At 52.2% G+C, this 21,094-nt stretch overlaps 1 protein-coding gene and 1 long non-coding RNA gene across 6 annotated transcripts in view; one reads left to right on the top strand and one right to left on the bottom strand.

Annotated features, from left to right (window-relative positions):
* The window catches only part of LOC123835869 (uncharacterized), a 60,673-nt gene extending 49,511 nt beyond the window's left edge, over positions 1-11,162 (top strand). For 2 of the 3 annotated variants that reach the window (XR_006788836.3, XR_010406675.1), the window contains one exon: positions 9,240-11,162. This is a non-coding gene — a long non-coding RNA (uncharacterized LOC123835869). The remainder of the gene's footprint in view (positions 1-9,239) is intronic. The other variant, XR_010406676.1, reaches the window with a different exon arrangement.
* The window catches only part of VIPR2 (vasoactive intestinal peptide receptor 2), a 64,972-nt gene continuing 45,724 nt past the window's right edge, over positions 1,847-21,094 (bottom strand). For 2 of the 3 annotated variants that reach the window (XM_045863950.3, XM_045863952.3), the window contains 7 exons: positions 16,423-16,564; positions 11,176-11,326; positions 10,436-10,496; positions 8,902-8,971; positions 8,293-8,384; positions 4,833-4,962; positions 3,861-4,759 (listed from right to left, as the gene is read on the bottom strand). In XM_045863950.3, coding sequence (XP_045719906.1) covers positions 4,463-4,759; positions 4,833-4,962; positions 8,293-8,384; positions 8,902-8,971; positions 10,436-10,496; positions 11,176-11,326; positions 16,423-16,564 — 943 coding nt within the window. In that variant the 3' untranslated portion in view covers positions 3,861-4,462. Of the gene's footprint in view, positions 4,760-4,832; positions 4,963-8,292; positions 8,385-8,901; positions 8,972-10,435; positions 10,497-11,175; positions 11,327-16,422; positions 16,565-21,094 lie in introns of all 3 variants that reach the window. The other variant, XM_045863951.3, reaches the window with a different exon arrangement.

The raw sequence follows: 21,094 nt of genomic DNA, 5'->3' as shown, positions 1-21,094 counted from the left end.
AAGGTGTCTTGAGTTTGTAGACTGCTCCTTGACTTGATTACTTACAACCTTCAGCACAAGAGAGGATATGTACAATCCTAAACCTTACAAAGAGAGATGGGTCCTACTTGATCTCATTGTTTTGTAATCATGCTTTACCAGTGTACTTCTCCCTATTGTTTCTTCAGTTTTGGGTGTTGAATATAAGTAGCTTTAATGAAGGTCCTGTGCTGGCTCAGGGGGTCAGTGTTCACGCTACGACCTGCCCCTCAAGGCTTGGTCTAGGGCACCCCTAGGCAGGTGGAGGTGGGACTGTTTCCATTATTTTTTTTAATTTTATTTTTTTTAAGATTTTATTTATTTATTTGATAGAGAGAGTGAGGGAGCACAAGCAGGGGGAACAGTAGAGGGAGAGGGAGAAGCAGGCTCCCTGCCAAGCAGGGAGCCCGATGCAGGGCTCGATCCCAGGACCCTGGGACCATGACCCGAGCCGAAGGCAGACGCTTAACCATCTGAGCCACCCAGGCGCCCTGACTGTTTCCATTATTGAGGAGATCACCTGTCAGCCACCTCTGCCCGCTCCACTTCCCTAGGAAACCTTTAGAGAGGATGAAGGAAGCGAGCGTCTTTCTTTCCATGTTCCAAAGAACACTTTTCTGTATAAAGGATGCCCTAAATCCTTTGTAAGGTCCACAAGCTAAGCGGTGCCTCTTTAAGGGCTTGTCAGTTGTGACCCAGATCATGGCTGAGTGTCGTCCCCGTTTCCCTGGAATGAAGTCAGTCTTAAAACTGCAGCAGGACCTGCGTTCAGGTGCGGCGGCTGCCAGGAGGGGCAGGGGGCTGGCCATCTGACCGCGATGTCAGGCTCAGCATTAACTCAGAAGCAGAGAAGAGGTGCTCATGTCCCTCACACCTTGAGGCAGGCAGATTGGGGCGAGGAAGAGAGGAAATGTCGGTGATGCTGGGGTTGGTGGGTGAGGAGCCATCATGGCCACGGTGAGCGGGAGCCCTTTCCCAGGGCCGGCACCTGCCCCGCATTGACTATGCATGGCTACACCCAGCATGTCCCGTGCTGTGGGCTTATTCTGTGGGAATCCGCGGGCAAATACGCAGCACTCGTGAAACAACTCAAACATTTATCAGTAGGGGTGGATGAGGTAAACCCAATATATTCGGGGCCATGGACTACCACGCAGTCTTGTTAAAGCACATCTGTAGGTAGACAAGCAAGATTCACACAATCCGTCTTCACTAAAGAAGCAAGTTGCAGAAGCTTCTACACAATATGACCTAATTTCCATGAAGAAGAAAGGGAGGGGGGAGAGAGAGGTTTGCATAAACATAGAGGAAAATATTGGGAAGATCAGTTACTCATAATATTTAGCTCTAGAAGGGACAGGAGAGGATGGAATTGTCGGTAATATTTGCCTATAATATTTGAACTTTTATAACTCCTCTGTATATCTTCTGTAACCTGAAAACCTGAAAAAAGCCACTTAAGAGCCGCCTTTTTTGATAAGAAAGGAGCACGACCACTGTGGAGAGGAGGGGTTGCTCACGCTCTGCCGTCCCTGCAAGTGTTCCTCCCATCAGCGTCGGGACTGTGTTCCTCACTGGGCCCCTCCACCTGCCCTCGGCTGCCCGGGGGGCCTGGGGCTGAGGCCGTGCGCCGAGGCTCCTCTCCGCGCTCCGCTCGCAGGAGACTCACTGGAGGCTGGTCCGCCTCTCCACCTCCCGTCTGGCTCTTGAGAGTCTGATTTTCACAGTGTGCGGTGTTCCCCTTGAAGGGCAGCCCTGGGTGAGCATGGAGTGTGTGGGACATAGATTCTATCTGCCTGTGGCACACAGACTTGGGGTCTGCGCGCAGACACACACACACGTGCGTGCCCACGCTTGTCAGCCCTGCCCGTTAGCAGCTTCTCAGGTTCTGGGGCTGGGGCTGGGCGGGTGCAGGGCCCCCACCCCTCTGGCTGCCGGAGCCGCCCTACGCCACGGTGACTGCTGACTGGGTGCTCCAAGGAGGATGACCTGGCGGGGAGAGGTGGCTGTTTCCAGTGTCCCTGAAGGCACCGTGAGCCTTCTCTTCTCCCTCCTCCATCCAGCTCCGCTCTACGTGTGGGGAGATTTCCTCTGACGGTGACGGCCCTCAGCTAACAAGTGTGCGTCTGTCCTCAGTTTGAGACCCTAGGACCTCAGGATGTGCAGGCCAGAGTGAATGAACCTACCAGCCTCTGGACAGGAAATCAGGTTTTATTGAAGTGCGTACACACAGTGAGCTGTGGACGTTCCACACACATTTACAGCATTGTAAGACGACATATGTTGACTCTTCCAGCACCTGCTCCTGCTGTCAGTAAACATTCACTTTCCCGCCCCCCTTCCCTTTCCCAGCAAGACAGACCAGTCCACGTCTGCTGGACCTTGGCGCACGCCAGGGAGGAAGATGCACCTCTAAAGTCCGAGCACAACCTGTGGCCCCACGTAAACCTGGGTCTGGCTCTCCAGTTGGTCATGTGGATCTGGTTACAGTGGCTCATCTGAGGTGGGGGCCCCGGCTCCAGGTGGCCTCTGGACACAGTCGCTCTGCTGTCCCCGTTTGTCCAGGCTTTTGTCACCAGTGTGAGCTGTCCTGAGCTGCTCTGACCGCCCCAGCCGGCCAGGTCCTGCTCCCTCGTTCTGGCCAGGTTCTAGGATGCCTCAGGAAGAAGACGTCATGGCCTCAGTTTCGGGGGCATCAGTATCATAAAAGGGGTCGAATCGCTGAGTCCAGTGGCTGAGGCAGCGGGACGGGGTTTGGGCAGAACGTCTGTCTGTCTGGTGCTGCAGGGCCAGGCTCGGGACGGGGGTGGGCTCGCTCTCCTCGCTGGCTTCCTGCTCCCTCTGCAGCTGCTCAGCCACTCAGACCTAGCTTCCAAATCTGCAAACATCAAGGGAACTGGAAACCAGGACTGCTGCTTGCCAATGTTGGACAGAAGCGCTCAACACAGTTTTATATTTTGTTAGAGTAATTCTCCATTTAAACAGAAATGACTGTAGATTATTTTCACTGAAAGGAGAATAGGTTTCTGCTCCCCCCAGATAAAATGCCTGGTGTCTTTGTTGCCCTGATGACCAGGTCCTACAAGCTTGGCCAGAGGTCACCCAACCCTCTCACCTCTCCTGGGGGAGGAGGCCTGCAGTGGTCTCAGGGGGAGTCTTCAATGGTTGAGAAGCCCTCATAAACGCAGACGCCCTCGCGGGGTGACATACCACTCGCTGCCGTTTTCATCTGACACCCTTCTCTTCACTTTTCCTGGTGGACAAGCAGGAGAGGAGGCCCTGGGGCAGGTGGGGGAAAGCAGGGGCACCCAGCAGGGACGGGTTCTGCTGCTCTGTGTCCGTGTCCTGCAGACGAGAGGGCTGGCCTAATCAGGACCAGGCAGGGGGAGGCCGTGCTGGGGGTCATGCAGAGGGAGCGTCCAGCCCCCAGCTCAGGCCTTTGCCCCCTGCCCCGAACTGGCACCGAGATTAGAAAATCCCCTTGTTTTCCTTCCATGCTGGCTGGACCCAAGTTCTGGGCCACTGTACCTCATTTCAGGGACCATTCTGTCTCCCTATTCATTTTGAAAATGGCCCGTCTACTTGGCATTATGAGCAAAATTACCTACATGCTGGAGTTTAACACGAATCTGATTAAAGTCCCAGTCAGTTAGAAGGTAACCCCAGCTCCACGGATGGGATGAGCAGAGACCAGCTCTAGCGTGTCACCGCTGAGTCCCCCGCCAGGGCTCTCCCGCTGGGGGAGGCCCGCCTGTGGCTGCCCGCATCCCAAGGGCTCTGGGGAGGCCGTCTGCAACGTGGCCGTGCACTAGATGACCGAGGTCTCTGTCTGCAGGAAGGATGGGGCGCGGGAGCCCCGGTGGAACTGCTGGGCGCTTTCTGAGCCGTTCCTCCAGACGGACAAGCTGTGGAGCCTGCAGTCCCGGCCACAGGGCCGGCTACGGCACAGACTGCGCCACTTCCTTTTCAGCTCGCTCTGCACCTGGGGCGAGGGCGAGGCAACGGGGAAGTGGGGGTCAGGCAAACGTGGGAGCTTACAAACATAAACTTGGGGGCCGGTCGGCGCTGACAGGTCTCTGCGCGACCCCTCTCCTCTCGGGTATCTGTGGCAGAGAAGGTGCGGCCCAAGCAGCAAGCTTGGGGTTTTTGTGAGGCAGGTGGGGAATCGGGACTTGGGAGCCCACTGAAGGAGGTGAAGGAAAGCAGGCTCGGGAAGGGCCTTTGAACTGAGGGAGGGCAGAGGTGCAGGCAGGAGCATCGGGGGCGGTTGGCCACACAAGGTTGGGCAGGTGAAGGCATGTGGGAAATGAGCAGAGCAGGGCAGGGCTCAGAGGGACTCGCGCCCGTACATGCGGACAGCTGTGGGCAGGGAGCTCAGGAAGCAGGGTTCCCATCCATGTGCCCGCCCCTCCCCCCTGGGTTCTGAGTGTCCCGATATCCGGGGTCAAGGAGCAAGACAGTGACCATGCAGAGTGGCAGGGTCCTTCTCCACCACCCGGCCGGGGAGCTTTCTTGAGCTGGCCTGTGGGAGGGCGACCAACAATGCTTGGTGTGGAGAGACAGGCTTTGTGAACGGGGCTGGAAGGGACGGCAGGGGGTTTGCCCGGACAGAAGACCTGAGCTCTCCTTCAGGTTGGGGGGCCACATTAGGGAATCCCACACGAGCCGAATGTCCCCTGAGACGTGACAAAGCACTTACTTCACTGTTGAGAAAACAGTACAGAACCGCCACCACCAGGCCCTGCAAGCGAGAAAGGATCGTCAGAGGCCACTCACCAACTTGGGGGGGAGGGACAGTCCCTTCCCACACGAACCTGAAATGATCCGATGCACAATTCAAACAGGATCTGGTATTTGGAGGAGATGCCAATAGGAAACATGGCAAACACCACATAGTGAACTCCAAACAGCGGGATGAGCAGCAGCGTGGACTTGGCGAGCCTCCTGCAGCAGAGAGAGGGACGCTGAGTGCTGCCAGGGAGCCCGTGGGCTCAGGAGTCTTGCACGCTGGCCTCACCGGTCTGAACCTTGTTTCTCACAAGTTTAAGTAAAACCAACCTCCCCCACCCAACGACGGGCAGAATGTGCCAGCATGGTGATAAAAATGACTGGGCCTCACAACACAGCAAAGCTCCTACAAGACCTCCTGGCGGGTGCCCAGCAGCGACACAGGTCTGAGTGCGGTGTCCCATAACCAGCATTGGCAGGGCAGAGGCAGGCCTGGCTTTCCGATCGCAAGAGCAGACTCAGCAGGGGTGCAGAGGCCTGAGCACCGAGTGGGGCAGCAGGGCAGGTGGCCCGGGCTCTGGGTGGCCTGGACCAGCCAGGTGTAATTGCTCTGTCCATCAGAGTTACTACCCTCCCTGATCAAAATGCAGATTTTCTGCTCACTGCATTCTATGCTTGAAAGTAAAACAGCCGAGCTCACGTCCCCCTTTCCTGTAGCTGCTCTCCCCACGCCCTGAACAAACACCGTCTCTGTTCTCTACCTGGCGTTTCTCAAGCCTCAGCGGCACCAGGCCACCTGGAGGTCACGTCAGAAGGCAGATTGCTGGCCCCACCTTCGGACTGCTGGCTCTGTGGGTCTGGGGTGTGTCTATCAGGTTCCTAGAGATGCTGCAGCTGCTGTTTAGGAACCCCACTTTGAGAATCACTGCTCTGAGCCTGGGACTCTCACTGCTGCACACTAGAATCATCCAGGGAACTTCTGAAACTTCTCAGTCCAGCATGCCTCCTCACTCCAATTAAATCAGGTCCCTGTGGGCGGGCGGGACCTGCATGGTAGCTCTAACATTTTCCTGGGTGATTCCAGCGTGCGGCCAGATTTGACCCTCACAACTCCAGCATGGACAGGAGCATTGGGGTCCCCTGGGGGCTCGTCAAGGAGGAGCTTGGCCCCCAGGCCAAGTCAGGCCACCTGGTGATGTGTGTGCACGTCAAGACCCCCTAAATGAACATCCGGTAGCCTCTGCATTGACTCTGCAGCCTCATCCTGAGGGAACCCAGCGAGGAGGCTCCACTCTGCACCTCCCTCACTTTCTCTTGTTCGTTGACCCTACCCAACACTTAGAAAAAGTCATGAACTTCTTGACATATTTTTGAGGCACCCGCCTCAAACCTAGCACTCAGAGCCTGGGATGTAAGTTCTAGAAATGTGACCATTTCTCCTGGTTTCCTTCACAACAAAAACCACATCCTGTGGTGTTTACAACAAGTGGGATGTCCCGTTTCAGGCAATCTGTGCAAACCCCAGGAGTCCAGGCCGTTCTGCAGCAGGGCGTGACCTGGGCCTCATCAGCAAGGAAGGCCCGTCAGTGAGCATCACACTGCCGGCTGCTCATAGATCCAGACATTTAACCTTACGGGGCATTTCATACCCCGGCTCAGCGCTAGCCTGGTGAACAGAAGTGGGTTGTGTAGGGAGCTGTGCCCTTTAGTCCAGTGCGAGACAAAGAGTCTGCCTGAATTCCCTTACGTACATCATGCTCACTTCTAGAGAAGAGTTTCTAATGAGGCTGGGCCCCTGGGACTCTGTTCGGGGGGTTTGTTACGGTTATAAAGACAGTTGCCGAGAAAAGACATCAAGACACAGCCAGACGGCGGCACCACAGACAGGCTCTGCCTCTTTTGTCATCCTGGAAAAAGAACAGTTTCTATTTTCCTACTTAATTTTGTTTCTAAAATAAAAGCATATATCTCCAAGACCTACTGAATGAACACTCCCAAAAAACCCAAAGAAAAGGTCAGCATGGAAGCTAAACAAGACTAGCCAAAAATCAAACTTGATTTTGAAGAGCAACTGAGAGCAGTCCTGTCCCTGAGCTGCAAGTGTGAGTGGGCCCCAGGGACCAGTCAGGTGCAGTCCTGTCCCTGAGCTGCAGGTGCGAGTGGGCCCCAGGGACCAGTCAGGTGCAGTCCTGTCCCTGAGCTGCAGGTGCAAGTGGGCTCAGGGACCAGTCAGGTGCAGTCCTGTCCCTGAGTTGCAGGTGAGAGTGGGCCCCAGGGACCAGTCAGGTGCAGTCCTGTCCCTGAGCTGCAGGTGCGAGTGGGCCCCAGGGACCAGTCAGGTGCAGTCCTGTCCCTGAGCTGCAGGTGCAAGTGGGCTCAGGGACCAGTCAGGTGCAGTCCTGTCCCTGAGTTGCAGGTGCAAGTGGGCTCAAGGACCAGTACAGATGCTGCTCAGATGGGGTAACATGGCTTTGTCCTTTGTGGTCTGATGTGGAATCCCATCACTAGGTCTGGCCTTCTGTGCAGCCTCCTTGAGTGGACTGGGCAAAAAAAGGGATGCCTTGGGTTTTATGTGCCCTAGGGCACGGTCAGAAGGATCCGTGCACCAGACTTCCCCACAACACTTACTGGTGCCGACACTAAATGTCTTTCAAATATTAACTGTATTAACCCTCCCAGCCTTAGAGATAATGACTATTATTTCCACTTTACGGATGAGGACACTGAGGCCCAGAACAGTGAAGTCACATCACTCAGGCTTCCAGCTGGTGTGTAAGCCCAGCACTGGGCCCCTGGCTATGAGTGATGCTGCCTGTCCAGCTTCCAGGTCCACACCTGGCCGTAGTCAGGTCACCTGCCCAGGGTCACACAGCTCCAGGCGGCTGTGATTCCAAACTGGTCTATCTGAACCTGAGGCTCCCACTGGTAGGACCAACTATCCCATGCTAAACTAGTTCTACTTTATAATAAAGTTGTGGGCTTTACTTTTTCTTTATAAATTCTTGACAGAAATTTATAGAATCTTTAAATTCTTTCATAGAGTCTTCAGGTCCTCGTTAATGAGCTCGATGATTGTGGCGTGTTACTTAACCTCTGTTCTCTTTCCCACTGAATTGATGTGACGATAACCATCTTCATGTAATCATTCAGCGAATAAACATGAATTATTATTAAGTATAAGGCCTGGCGTTAGGTGCCTGCATGAACCCTGTGGTTTGATGGGGAAAAAAGAATTAAGCATAAAATACAAATAATGTGTGGCCAAGGAGAAGAAGTCAGATTGCAAAACAGGCAAGCAGGCAGAGTGCTTCCATAGAGGATATCCGTGCTGAAACCAGGGGCGGGGGCTTGGAATGACCACCATGGCAGCACCCTCCCTTGGAGAAGACACCAGCTGCCTTAGCCACGAGCACAGTCCCGCACCCAAAGGAGGCGAACGTGGGCCTTTGCTGCATGTGCAGACCCACGTCCTCCCTGACCCTAGATTTCCAGGCCGTGGGAGGGTAGTGAGGGCAGCTCGGCTCCCAGACCTACACACATACTCACTTATACTGTGACTGGTCATTGCCACCGACATCTGGGGACGTCAACTTCTGCAGTAAAATTCGTATGATACTAATAAAAAGGACAAAATTGACCTGCACAAAGAGAGACCACATGTTTGTGTGGGATTTCCCTGCAGGGAGGGGATGTAGCCGGGACGTCTGTGGCTCAGCCCCCCGCCTGGATCGTCTCTCCTCCGCTCTGTGACAGAAGTGCAGGAGCCCTGCCCAGCCTGCGGCTGCCCCCCAACTTGGAGCTGACTGTGTCCCCTGACAGCCCAGGCTACAGGAGCAAGCCAGTTCTGAGACGGGAGGTGGACAAATGACAGTGTGATTCAGCTGTGCAGTGCGTGGCTGTGACTTCCTTGCAGGGTCCCTCCCCGAGCCGGAGAACACGCCTCTCTCCCTCCACCCCTCCGCCATCACTGAGCCTTCGTCCCGACCGGGCCCGAGTCTAGGACTGATGGAAGGAGCTGGGCCGCTGTGTGTGGGTCTTCTCTCAGAAGGCTGAGCAGAACGGGGCTATTTATATTTAATACAGGAAGTGGGCTCCCTCTCTACCCAAGTGTGCAACCCAATGGATAGCTCATGTTTCAATACAGAAATTACTTACTAGGATAGATATTAAAATCGGTGTCCGTATAACCCACCAGGGAACACTGTGGTCGTTGGTATCCCAACACCTATTGAGAAGAGAGAAGGAAAATCATGTTACCTCTGATTGATCCACAAACCAAGTGCATGAGGGCAAGCTCGCTGCCTCTCAGCCCTTACGCGGTACTGGCAAAACCAGCTGGCTCCTCCCACCGCACGCGCTACATGCCTGTGTGTTACGTGGCCCCCCTGAGGGCCCGCGAGTGCCGCGGTAAGGCCGAGGTGCTCCGCACTCACAGATCCGGATGCAACCCGTCCCTATCCAGTGACTTTGTTTCATGTTATTCTTCCTGACAGGACAGTCTGCTGATGGAGAGATGGAGCAAAAGCAGAACTCCAGGCCATGGGAGAAGGGGGAGACCAAGCCCCAGGGAAGGCCCATAACCTGCGAGTTGGTGTAGCTCATGCTCACTCTGGCCAACAGAGGGGAGTTTTTCTCCTGAAAATTAATTTCCTCTCATCTCCTGAATGGTTTGTATCTGTACCTTGAATGAAGGTTTGAAATGTCTTTGGAATAACTGAGGCAGGCACAGCTAGGAATGTCTGTCTGGCAATGTTTTCACTGCTGGTTTCCAGCGTACGCACTGTCTCCGGTAGGAAGCTGGGAGAGGGCGCTTGCAATGTCTCCATTATTCGCCCCCCAGTGAGGCTCTGAAGCCCCTCCCAGCAAGGGCAGAGACCAACCCTCGCCTCTGAATCCTAGCTGGTTTTGGCAATAGGATGTGGAGCGCGTGGAACCCTCAGACGTGCCAGTCCTCGGCCAACCCAGCAGGTGCCCACGGTGCGTGAGCAAGCCGGACTGAAGCCACAGGAATGCCAGGGGAGTCAGCCCACGCTGCCAGTGCGCAGAAACGCACCCTATGGACTCCATTATGTAAGCCACTGGGTTGAGGGTGGTGTGTTACCAGTAGTAGATAACTGGTAGACCCCAAGAGCCCTTTATGAGGCACAACGTTCATGGTGGGAACTTGGTACCTGAGTTTGGGGCCATGATCCAGCTGTGTACATAAAACAGAAGAGCTTTGGACCCTGCTCATGCTGCATTTTAGAGAACTATGTCAGAGAGCTGTACTCCTGCTGGCCATTTTAACCTGGTCTTCAACTGGTCATCTCTCTGCATTTGGCTCCAGGCAAACAATGCATGCATTTTGCTTGGTTCCCTTTTGTGAACGCTGCTTCCCCCACCTAAGGTGCTGAGCCCCTCTGCCTGGTGTCCCCCAATCCCAGCTCTGCTGTAGGACCTGGTTCAGTTCCCATCCCTCACATGCATCTTCTCCAAATTCTGTCCCCCGCACCAACAGTCATGAAGTCGGTCTTCTCATATGTGGGGTGTTCTGTGTCACTCTCTGCTCGGCTGCAGCTACAAATGCAAATCTTCCTCGCAACCGGACAGTAAGCTTCTTTCTCGTTTCCGAAGACTTAAGGATGCCAGCAACTTGCGCCAGGATTGCTCGACCTCATTTTAAAGGCAGAGGTATGGACCCAGCACTCACCCTGTGTCTTCTAAGGAGAGCCGGGCTGCAGTCCACGCCCCTGTGCAGACGGTGGGGATGCCTGCAGAAAGACACCTGGTTACCACAACCTGCGCTGCTTAACTGGGACAGCACACAGACTCACGTGTGCACCCTCGTTCACCAGGGTCAGCAAGGACAGGGGCTTTCTGATGGAAGGACCCAGTGGAAATGCTTCGTAAACACACGGAAGTTTATGCTCATGCCTTACAAAGCACTGAAGATAAACGTGTGCGGGAAAGCTAAAGCTTCACAGGTCTGCAAGGCGTCACCGTGCATTTTGAGTGTTGTTACCACAGTGTGGGAGCATGGCAATTACAGTAAGGGGTGCTCCTCACTGTGAACCTGGGGGGCCCACTGCTTATGCCCCTCCCAATTCTGGCTATCGAAGGTCCTGCTAACTGGCGGGGAAGCCCTTCTCCTCCATGCCACTTCTTTCTGACTTTCCCACCACAGGGTATGCCCCAGGAACGGGACTTTATAGCAGTTTTAAACCAGGTTCCTGGTTCCTAGAAATATGAGGGTGCTGCCTATAGGAAACTCTAGTCATGCTAGAAAAGCTCTTCCTAATATGACCGGAAGTGCATCCTACAGGGGTAGGAAAGAATTTTTCTGAGCTGAAAGTTCTGCATTTATAGGTGAGGGGGTGGAAATCAAGGACCTAGAGGGTTGGTGGGGTGGCTGATGGGCATCGGGCATACACAGGGGAGGACAGTCCTTACCCCATCCAATCAGGAGATAGGCTGCGAAGCATCGGCTGGGGGAGAATATGGCCACCAGCAAGGTGTGGAGGTATAGCCCCTCCACCAGGAGCCAGTAGAAGTTTGCCATGATGCAATACTGGAAGAACACGAGGCTCAGCTTGCAGCCAACCTGGAATGTCGGAGACAGAGCAAGAGAACACGGCCCCATTCGGATTGAACAGTTCACCATGGGCAGAGCAGCTCCAGAACATGAGGCATGCACGTGTTTGTCTGAGGAGCCAAGGACACCAACACAGTGGTGTTGGCCGGGGATGCGCACCGTGTTAAAGTGAGGCCCTTGGCACCCACAGCCTGGGATCAGAACTCACTGGAAGATAAACACGGGCAGGGGGCAGATGCACACAGCCACCTCTGGGAGCAGCGGGCTGAGGGAACGTGGTGGTGAGCACACCTGCCTGCCCCTCTCCCTGCCCCTCCTCGGTCTGCGTCCTCATCCTCTGCCCACCCCGCTTTCGATTCTCCGTTTGTCCTCGCCACCCGCTCAGCAAGAGACAGAAAAATAAAGGGCAAAACAAGAGAAACCAGCAAGCACGTTATGTCCCCAGGCATTTTGAAAGAGTTTTCACCGGGAAAAACCAGGTAGTATATAAAACAAAGATATTTTAATCTCTCAGACCTTCATATAAACATACCAGGTATTTTAGCCTCTTGAATAAACATGAAACTGAGGCTTTTAATTGGCAAGTGTGTGTAAGTGCTGAAAAAGAACAGAACTTCATTTCTATTCTTCTGTATCTTTGCTGCCTCCCCCAAAATATATGTGTACAGGTAGATATCCATACACACTTACGTGTGGATAGATGTACCTTTACATACGTGGATATATGTCTGTAGGTGTGGATATATTTGTATATATGTGGATACACTTATCCCCGTGCATGTATTTATATACGTGTGTGCGCTCACTCGTGAGCTCCATCGGACAGAAATGAGAACAACAGTGCACGGAGATGTGTGTGCAGGGAGGGGTGTGGTGCCCAAGTTGGTAGAACGGTTAAATGCATGATGTCTCAGCCACACGCTAGGCGATCGTGCCGCCACTCAGACTGACACTCCGGTTGGCCTGGATGATTGCCATGATGTCGTGCTGAATGAGGACGGAAGATGCAGAAACAGCGTGTTGCAGGTGACTCTGTTTTCTTGGTAAAACTGTGAAGCCACCACCCGTGCGTGTCTTTCCAGCTGTCCATTCCCCACCAGCACACCGTGAGGACAGGAGGTCTGGGGCGGGACGAGCTCTCTGCTGACTTCCCCTTCTGCGGCCGTGGCTTCAGACTGCATCCCTCGGGGTCGAGAGCACGGAGGGAGGGCCTCCGGGGCCTGCTGCCGCTCAGACGGCACAGCACAGAGACGCAGGCCGATCGCCGAGGGCTGTCCCCTGGGCTGGGGGCCTCCCACCGCTGCACACAGCCAGAGTCGAGGCCATCAAGCCCTGCCTTCAGCTGGGGCTCCTGCTGAGGGTCGGCTTCCAGGCGGCCACCTGGTTGTTTGTTTTCTCTGGACTAGAATATGCTTTTCCAGGGGTCAGACGAAAGCCAAGCCAAGCAGTGCAGAGAAGGATGCCAAGTGTGTACACAGCTGGGCGAGGGTGGGGACGGAAGTGGGGTGCGGCCCCTAATACAAGACACTTGGCTTCGAGGCCCACTCCCTGAAAAGAAGATGGAAGTCTGCGCCCACCTGCAGGCTGTCAGAGGTAAAACTGGGCAACACACCCCACACCCTGCAGAAACAGAAGGTGTTTCCCTAGTCCCTGGAACACATATGGCGTCTGTAGTGTTGATTAAAAACAAAAACCGGGGCACCTGGGTGGCTCAGTCGTTAAGCGTCTGCCTTCGGCTCAGGTCATGATCTCAGGGTCCTGGGACTGAGCCCCACATCGGGCTCCCTGCTCCGCGGGAAGCCTGCTTCTCCCTCTCCCACTCCCCCTGCTTGTGTTCCCTCTCTCGCTGTGTCTCTCTCTGTCAAATGACTAAATAAAATCTTTAAAAATAAATAAATAAATAAAATATTTTCATAATGATTTTTTTTTTTTTTACATTTAAGTTTTTATTGTTTCTGGGGCGCCTGGGTGGCTCAGTCGTTAAGCGCCTGCCTTCGGCTCAGGTCATGATCCCAGGGTCCTGGGATCGAACCCCGCATTGGGCTTCCTGCTCAGGGGGAGGCCTGCTTCTCCCTCTCCCCCTCCCCCTGCTTGTGTTCCCTTGCTCTGTCTCTGTCAAATAAATAAATAAAATCTTAAAAAACAAAAAACAAAAAGCCCAGGATATTTTATTTAAATGTGTGAGAATACCACGAAGCAGCGGGCTACGAGACCTTACCACACAGCGAGCAGCAGAGCTGTGTGCCCATGGGAACGCCCGCTTGTGCGCCTTCACGTGTCCTGGGTCCGCAGCGGTGCCACTTTTGAGGGTGTGGGGCTCCCGAAGCCCCAAACCAGCCGTCCTCCAGGCACAGATCCAGACACAGACGGAATGAAGTCTGATGGTGCGTTCCTGTGTGCATGTGTCTGCACACATGTGCTTGTGTTCATGCCTGTGTGTACCTCTGTGATCACGTGTGTGTGAGTTTTGGAGGCATGTGCATGCAGGTGCACACATACACGTAAGCATGTTGATGGGCTCTCACTCACCTCTCTTCTTCCTGACCCTCTGCCATTCTGACCTGGGCTGTGGGCTGGCTTGGCAGCTCGCTGGGCCTAGGACTCTCCATGACATGCAGGTGCTCAGCCTCCAGCCTAAATCTTTGCCTCTCATCCCCTCCCCAGCCCACCTGCGACAGCAGGCAGTGGCCAGGTCCGAGCTTAGCTTTGGGCTGGGTGCGTCCCTGCTTAGATGTTCCGGCTTCACCGCAGAATTCACGGCTGCCACAGTGTATATCCCCACTCGACCCCTCCCTGGGCTGGGCGGCACTCAGACCCTCAGGGAGTGCCTTGGAAAGCCTGAAGGTAGGTTTTTGAAAATCCCGATTGACCTACATGTCATTGGGCAGCCAGGAGGAGACACACTGAGCCCAGGACTCACTGCTATGTCCAGAGTATGTGGGAAGAGGGGGCCAGTGGAGGGAGAAGCCTTCTTTTGAAAGGAAATAGACTGTCGAGTTCTTGGCCTCTCCAAATGTCTTGAGAAATAGACCCTTGGACCTATTTGGGGGAGATTCCCCCAGTGTTCTGCTTGGGAGAATACTGTTGGCTTGATACCCAGCTGAGAACAAAAACGTCCAAAAAATGCAACTGCAAGAAGAGATGTTTTCTCTGTTCCTCATGCTGAAATCTGACGTCTCTCTGACTAACTTACTCAAAACCTTGCCTTCTCTGGGGACAAGAAGAAGGAAGACCCAGTCCTCCTTCTTTCTCTCCTGCCTCCTTTTCTCCTGCCTTCTGTCCTCATCTTCCTCCTGTCCTCCCACCCTTCTTCCCTCTGTTGGTACACGTCTCGGTGACATCCTGCTGGAGGGGTGCAGCTAGGTCCCTTCCCCTTTGCTCTCATGGCTCTGGGGACTGGGCAGGGGAACCCTGCACCTGCTCCCTCCTTCTCACACTTCAGCCCTCAGACCCGAATCCTCGGGCATTTCCATGCCAGAGTGTGCGGTGTACCTGCAGTTTGAACCCTGACCACAGCCACATCGAGCCCTTTGAGCTGCCGGGCTTCCCTCAGCTCTATGTCCTCATTCACAAATGGGCAAACTACTCTTTTGAAGGTCACTGGGCACTCACCAACAGTGTCCAGCCTGGCACTGGAAGACCCTCAAGAAATGGCTAGGTGGATGGGCAGAGGGGTCGGTGATTTCCAGCATAGGGGCAGGCGGGGCAGGGTAGGCATGGCAGGGAACTTATTCCCCTGGGTCCCTGTCACTCCCCTGCCCCTCAGTGGGGTGCCCGCCAGGTCTTGTCTGTGTGGCTGGGAGCATGGCCTTGGGTTGGGTGGCTGGTGTCTGTGGGCCCACCAGGGTCACTAGCCCTTTAACAAGAAGCTAAGGAAGGAGGGCTCCTTTGAGCAGAGTTTTGAGACCCCCGCCCCCCGGAGAAGTGAAAGGAGGTTTCCCAGCAAGAGGAGACCCCAGAGTGGCATTAGGGCTCAGCCCTTGTCACCCACGTGGGACACTCCATCGTGGGGCAAGAGCCTCAGGGGCTCTGACTCCCACTTGGGGGTGAGGGTTTGCCAGGTGAAGGATCTTGTGTTACTTTTATTATTACAACAAACTCCTTTTATTAATTCAGTCCAAGTATGTCATGAGTTGATTATCCCCAGAAATCTATTTACCCTATAGGCCTATGGAACAGCTGATGTTCTGTGGTGTCCTAAAACCGAATTAATTCAAATCTGTTCAGCCCAGAGCAACAGTGTCAGCAGATGAATCCATCTGCTTGGACCTTGAGAGGAGAGCGACCAGCGTCCTGGCTCCTTCTGCAGAGAGGAGCCACCCTTGGAAGCTGTGGTCAAATCGAGAGCCCAGATGAACCGGAGCCCAGATGCCCACCGAGGTCCTGAGGTAGCCTTACGTGGGCAGCAGAGAAAGACTGGCAGAGCGACCTGCATATTGGAGGGGCGTGGCCAATGCACTAAAAGAACTAAGCACTGCAGGCCCACTATCACCACCAACACAGAGGGGTGAAGAACAGCACAAGTAGCGTCCATCTATAGAAATAATTAGCATGGTTTCTCCTCGTATCAGAGATCTGGGCCCAACATATTCACAGACATGCAGCTGGGCTCCTGGCAGGTGCTGCAGGGAGCTCATTAGCTGCGTAGGTGATTTCCTCCCAGCAATCCATGGAAGCATCTTTACGCATAATCTGGGAGATTTGGGGTGAAGACAATGGCACTGTGCATCTCCATCCATGTCAGGATTTTTCAGCCCAGAGCTGCTGCTGCTGATCACTTCGGGCAGTGCCCTCGTGTTGTTCTGGCTCTGCCTGGGGGTCAGTGCTCATGGCCCATGACCTCCCAGCCCCTGGAGGTGCCTGGGACACCATCCCTATCTCACCTGCCAACCTGGGCCTGCTCTGAGCCCCAGCCTCTTGGGCCCTCTGCTTCTCAGGCCTAACCCTTGTCTTTAGCCCTGTGCACTGGCTGTGGGACTTTACCACAGTGTGAGGTGGGGAGAGAGACAAAGCACCGGGGTGGTAGGAGGGAGGTCCGTGGGGCTGCAGTTCAACAGGCCACCCTCCCCTCAGTGAGAGGACCCTGCTCACAGGGACAGCCTTACCCAGGAGGATGGCTGGTCGGGGCAATGCAGAGTGCCCGAGCTGGAGTATAGCACATCATCCTTGACCAACACTGAAATGGCTCGGAGGATGAAGGAGAGGAACAGGTTCAAGTGGATGTAGTTCCGGGTGCAATGCAGCTTCCTGTGGTGGAGAGAGGCAGGGATGAGGGGTGGAGGGGTGGGGGAGGCAGGGATGGGGAGGGGCGAAAGGGGGTGGGGTGGGGGAGGGATGAACACTTTAATAATTGGATTTAATATTAAGGCTTTCTTCTTTTTTTATGGAAGTTTCAATTCCTTACTGTACATTTAGGATGTTTTCAGTTTTGCATTATGATAACTATCTTTGTAGGTAAACTTTTCCTTTATTTCTATCTCCTCAGGTTGCAGTCCTGGAACAGGATTTCAGGATAAGAGTATAAAGCAAACAGTGCTGAGTTCCGAGTCTGCAATGGCATGTGTCCACTTCACAGATATGAAGACTGAGTATCTTTGCAGCAAATTTCCTGCAAGACCCATGTCAAATGATCTGCCTTTGAACTTAACTTTATGTGATATCTTGCTTCTCTAAAAAGTGCTCAGAACATTTTGTTTCTAATTCGCTTGTACCACTTAGATTCTGCTCTGGAGAAAACTTAGTCGGTATTTGATTTGACTTTTAATTCAGAGCCATCAGGAAACAAGCTACTCCACACAAGTGAATGCTAGCTCTTTAAGTTTCAATAAAGTTAAAAAATGTTGAAGGACATTAAAACACATTGTAAGGAAGACTTCTACGACAAAGAAGCAGCTTATCTGACTACCTCCCCCCAGGGGGCCAGCATGGTTTCAGACAGCTGCCTAAGGACCAAGAGAGTGGCCAGAGTGGCCAGGACCCAGAGCACCGAGACCCCGGTAAGAAGAGAGGCCCCGAGACATGCCCCCCCTCCAGCCTCCGCCTCGGTCTCGTCTTTCGAGGCCACTACCTACACAGAGATTAGAAAGAGATTCCGATACTGGCATCTTAAGATATGGACTCTCTTACTCAGATCAGTATATTCAAAATAATTGATGAAGAGGTGGAGAATTTTATTAAAGAATGGAATTGATTACAAAAATCAAATGGAAAGTTGAAAACTCAAAAAGAAGCCTGAAATTAACAATCAAAATGGCTGAGTCTAATATTAGATACAATAAATGAGAGTATTATGAAATAGAAAATAGATCAGTTAAATACGTATAGACATCAGTAGAGAGAAACAAAATAATGGGAAGTGATGTAGGGTTCGAAGCCAACGGCCAAGAAAGAATTCTCAAGATATTTTCAGTGCAAAAAAGGTGGTTTTATTAAAGCAGGGGGACAGGACCCGTGGGCAAAAGGAGCTGCACTGGGGTTGTGAGGAGTGGCCCATTATATACTTTCAAGTCAGGAGGGGGTTAGGGACAGCGTAAGTCTCTAAGGAATTTGGAAGCAAGGTTTCCAGGACCTTGAGGAGGCTGGCTGTTGTTAGGAAAGGGCCATTTACTACTGTCTAGTCAAACCGTAGTTATGAGACCCTTCAGATGTGTACGGGTGGGCCATGTGCTTGGAGGATGATTGCCAACACGTATCTTGGGGGGGTAGAGATAAAGGAAGTTTCCAAAGTAATTTCTTTAAAAAAAATTTTTTTTAAAAATTTTATTATGTTATGTTAGTCCCATACAATACATCATTAGTTTTTGATGTAGTAATTTCTATATGTTAAAGTAGACTCAGGATCCTGGGGGTTGGGCTCAGATTGCCTTTTGCCCTTAGCAAATATTAACATCCAGTCTTCCCTAGAGGAAGTTCACTCTGCCCGTTTCAAGGACTTGTCAGTGGGCTGTAGGTGGCAAGGAAATATAATAATTTTTCTTCTGCCTTTGTTTCCCACATCAGGAAGTATAGAAACAGAGTAGGAAATATATGGGGAATGGTGAAAACACTGCTGAACACATGAGAATGGAGTTTCAGAAGGAAAGGAGAGACAATAGGGTAAAAGCAACATTTAGAGAATACTAGCTAAGGATTTTTGGAAACGAATAAAATAATGAGATTAAAGAAATGCCATTAACCTCAAGAAGGACAAATACAAAGCAAACCACATTAAGTCCCATGACAGTGTCACTGCTGAAAACCAAAGACAAGTAAAAAAAGCTTCTAAGCACCCCAAGAAAAAAGACACCTTCCTTCAATGAAACGGTGGTGAGACTGGCCGCTGACTTTTTTTTTTTTTTTTAAGATTTTATTTATTTATTTGAGAGAGAGAGAGAGAACAAGCCAGGGAGAGAGGCAGAGGGAGAGGGAGAAACAGACTCCCCGCTGAACAGGGAGCCCGATGCAGGGCTCGATCCCAGGACCCTGGGATCATGACCTGAGTCGAAGGCAGATGCTTCACCGACTGAGCCACCCCGGTGTCCTAGGCTGCTAACTTCTAAAAAGAGAAATGATGTTCATTTTTAGTGTGATGAGAGAAAAAACTGCCAACAAAGAATTCAATACTCTCAAAAATATCCTCAAATGAGGCAAAATTAAGATGATTTCATGTGATCAAAAACCACGAGCCCTCATTGTCAGTAGGCCTGTGCTGAAGGAAATCCTACAGGGGGTCTGCAGGCAGAAGGAAGATGACCCCGATGGAGACACAGGAGGAAGGGAGAGCCTCGGGAAAGATAAACACATGGCATCTCCAAGTAACCACTGACTGTAAACGACAACTATAATGCATACGGCCTTAAAATAGACTTCGGCTTAAAATACATTACAATAACACAAAAGACATGAGGGGGTAAATGGAATAAAAATGTTGTCTTGAATTGACTGGGAAGTGGTAAAAATAGTGATTGGAGGTTAACTCCTACGAGACAAGGACGTGTGGCAATTTTGGGAGATGCCTAGAAGCAGCAGAACAAAATGTATAACTGACGATCTGAAAGGGGGAAATTGGAATAATAAAAGGAAACATGAGATGAGTGTGAAAGCCTGCCCCTCCCCCCAAGGAGCTGGTGTCTGTCCCCCACGCTGGCCTGTTCCCACTGCTCCTCACAGGGGCTGGGCTCATCTCTCAAACACCTCTGCTCTCTGCTTCCTCCTCCTCACTCTGTGCTGCCTATGTCTTCCCCTGAGTGGAGTCTGGGATTTATGGCGGTCTCTCAGACATGAGCACACACTCATTCCAGTTAGCGAGCCGTCCAACTAAATTATGTTTGCTGAGTTTCTGAGCTATGTTCTTCCTCACTCATTGCTCATTGTAAAATCTCACTTCCAAGTGTGGATCTACACAGGATGATGGATGTAGCTGAAATTGGGGCTTCCAGAGAAACCACGCTGGAATTTGCTCCCTCCTGGTGGCTGGAAATGGGACACCAGTTCCCGAAGGTGAGACGGTGGACAGAGGTGTGGGCAGCGCCTTTCTGGGCTGTCCTGCTCTAACTGGTAACAGGGGGACAGGACCAGCACTGACCTGCGGGAGCTGCCGTAGGGACTAAGTTGATGGACACCTACAAAATGTGCGGTGTGGTATGTGTTGCTAGCCATCTGGGCTTGTGGGGACTGGAGCTGCGACGTCAGGTGCCTGGACATCAAAGACGGTAGCTGCAAGGACTGCCCAGCGCGTCCCACACAAAACTAGGTGGTGTGTTTGTGATGCAAGTCTACGCTGAGATTTGGAGTGGCCTTAAGAGACAAGCTGCTCCGTTTCTCTGCGTGTAAAATAAGAGCGTGGTTCCTTAATGCTTTCTTAGCTATGGGGCTATTATGGGCAGTAGATCCCTCATGATTGTAGAAAGTCGTTTCCTGGGTAGAATTTCCAGGATGACGGAGAAGTTATTTTTAGAATACGGAGTTTGGAATGGACACTTGTGGCATCGGGCATGCAAGCACAGCTGATGGACGGAGGCGGGAGGTTCGAGTCTCTGTGGCCCAGGAGGAAGGCAGACCCACGAACCGTACACCAGTGCCCGGCACTGGTCCCAGCAGCCAGGACACACCGACCACGGCAGAAGGACATCCACAGCAGGTGTCACCAGGAGGTGACTAAGGATGTGCGCGTATGGAACATTGTTTGACATTCATGAAACCATTTGCGATTCTCTTATAGACCAACATCCACTTTTGCAATAAATCAAAATGCCCGTAGGCTGGCTAATTAAATATGTCATGCATCGCAAATCCCAGGTAAACTGCCGATGTCAAGAACATGGATTATTCAATATGGGGGCTCTTGAAAACCAAGCTGTAACTTTCTAGTTCAAGTTACCCTGTCCCAGCTTGCCTCCCTAAAATTTTCCTTTCTTTTTTTTATCTTCAACAATTTGAAGATTTAAAAATACATAGTAAAATACAGAAGATAGCAGACTAGAATAGATATTAATGTTGCACAAGAGTTTCTATTCTTTTCTTTCCAGAACAAGAATATGATGGACTGTCCCCACATTTTCCGAAGAATAGCTCTTCGTTACAGCTGCTGACTTACTCTTCCTGAGGATTCCCACCCTCCTGATGGAGTTGAGATGCCTGGAAAGTATATTACATTTGATGGGTTTCTCAGCTACGACAGTCTTTACTTGTTTATTTCCAAGTATGGATCTCCTAATGGATTATCTGTTAGTTTCTGAAATATTCCATTTGTTATATTTTTGTTTTTATCTGAATACCGGCCAACATGTGAAATATATT

The sequence above is a fragment of the Mirounga angustirostris genome, unplaced genomic scaffold, assembly GCF_029215605.1.
Source record: "Mirounga angustirostris isolate CCGP_5_RB_7025 unplaced genomic scaffold, mMirAng1.0.hap1 SCAF_12, whole genome shotgun sequence".
Classification (NCBI taxonomy): Eukaryota; Metazoa; Chordata; class Mammalia; order Carnivora; family Phocidae; genus Mirounga; species Mirounga angustirostris.
This window is presented reverse-complemented; position numbering and strand designations above follow the sequence as displayed.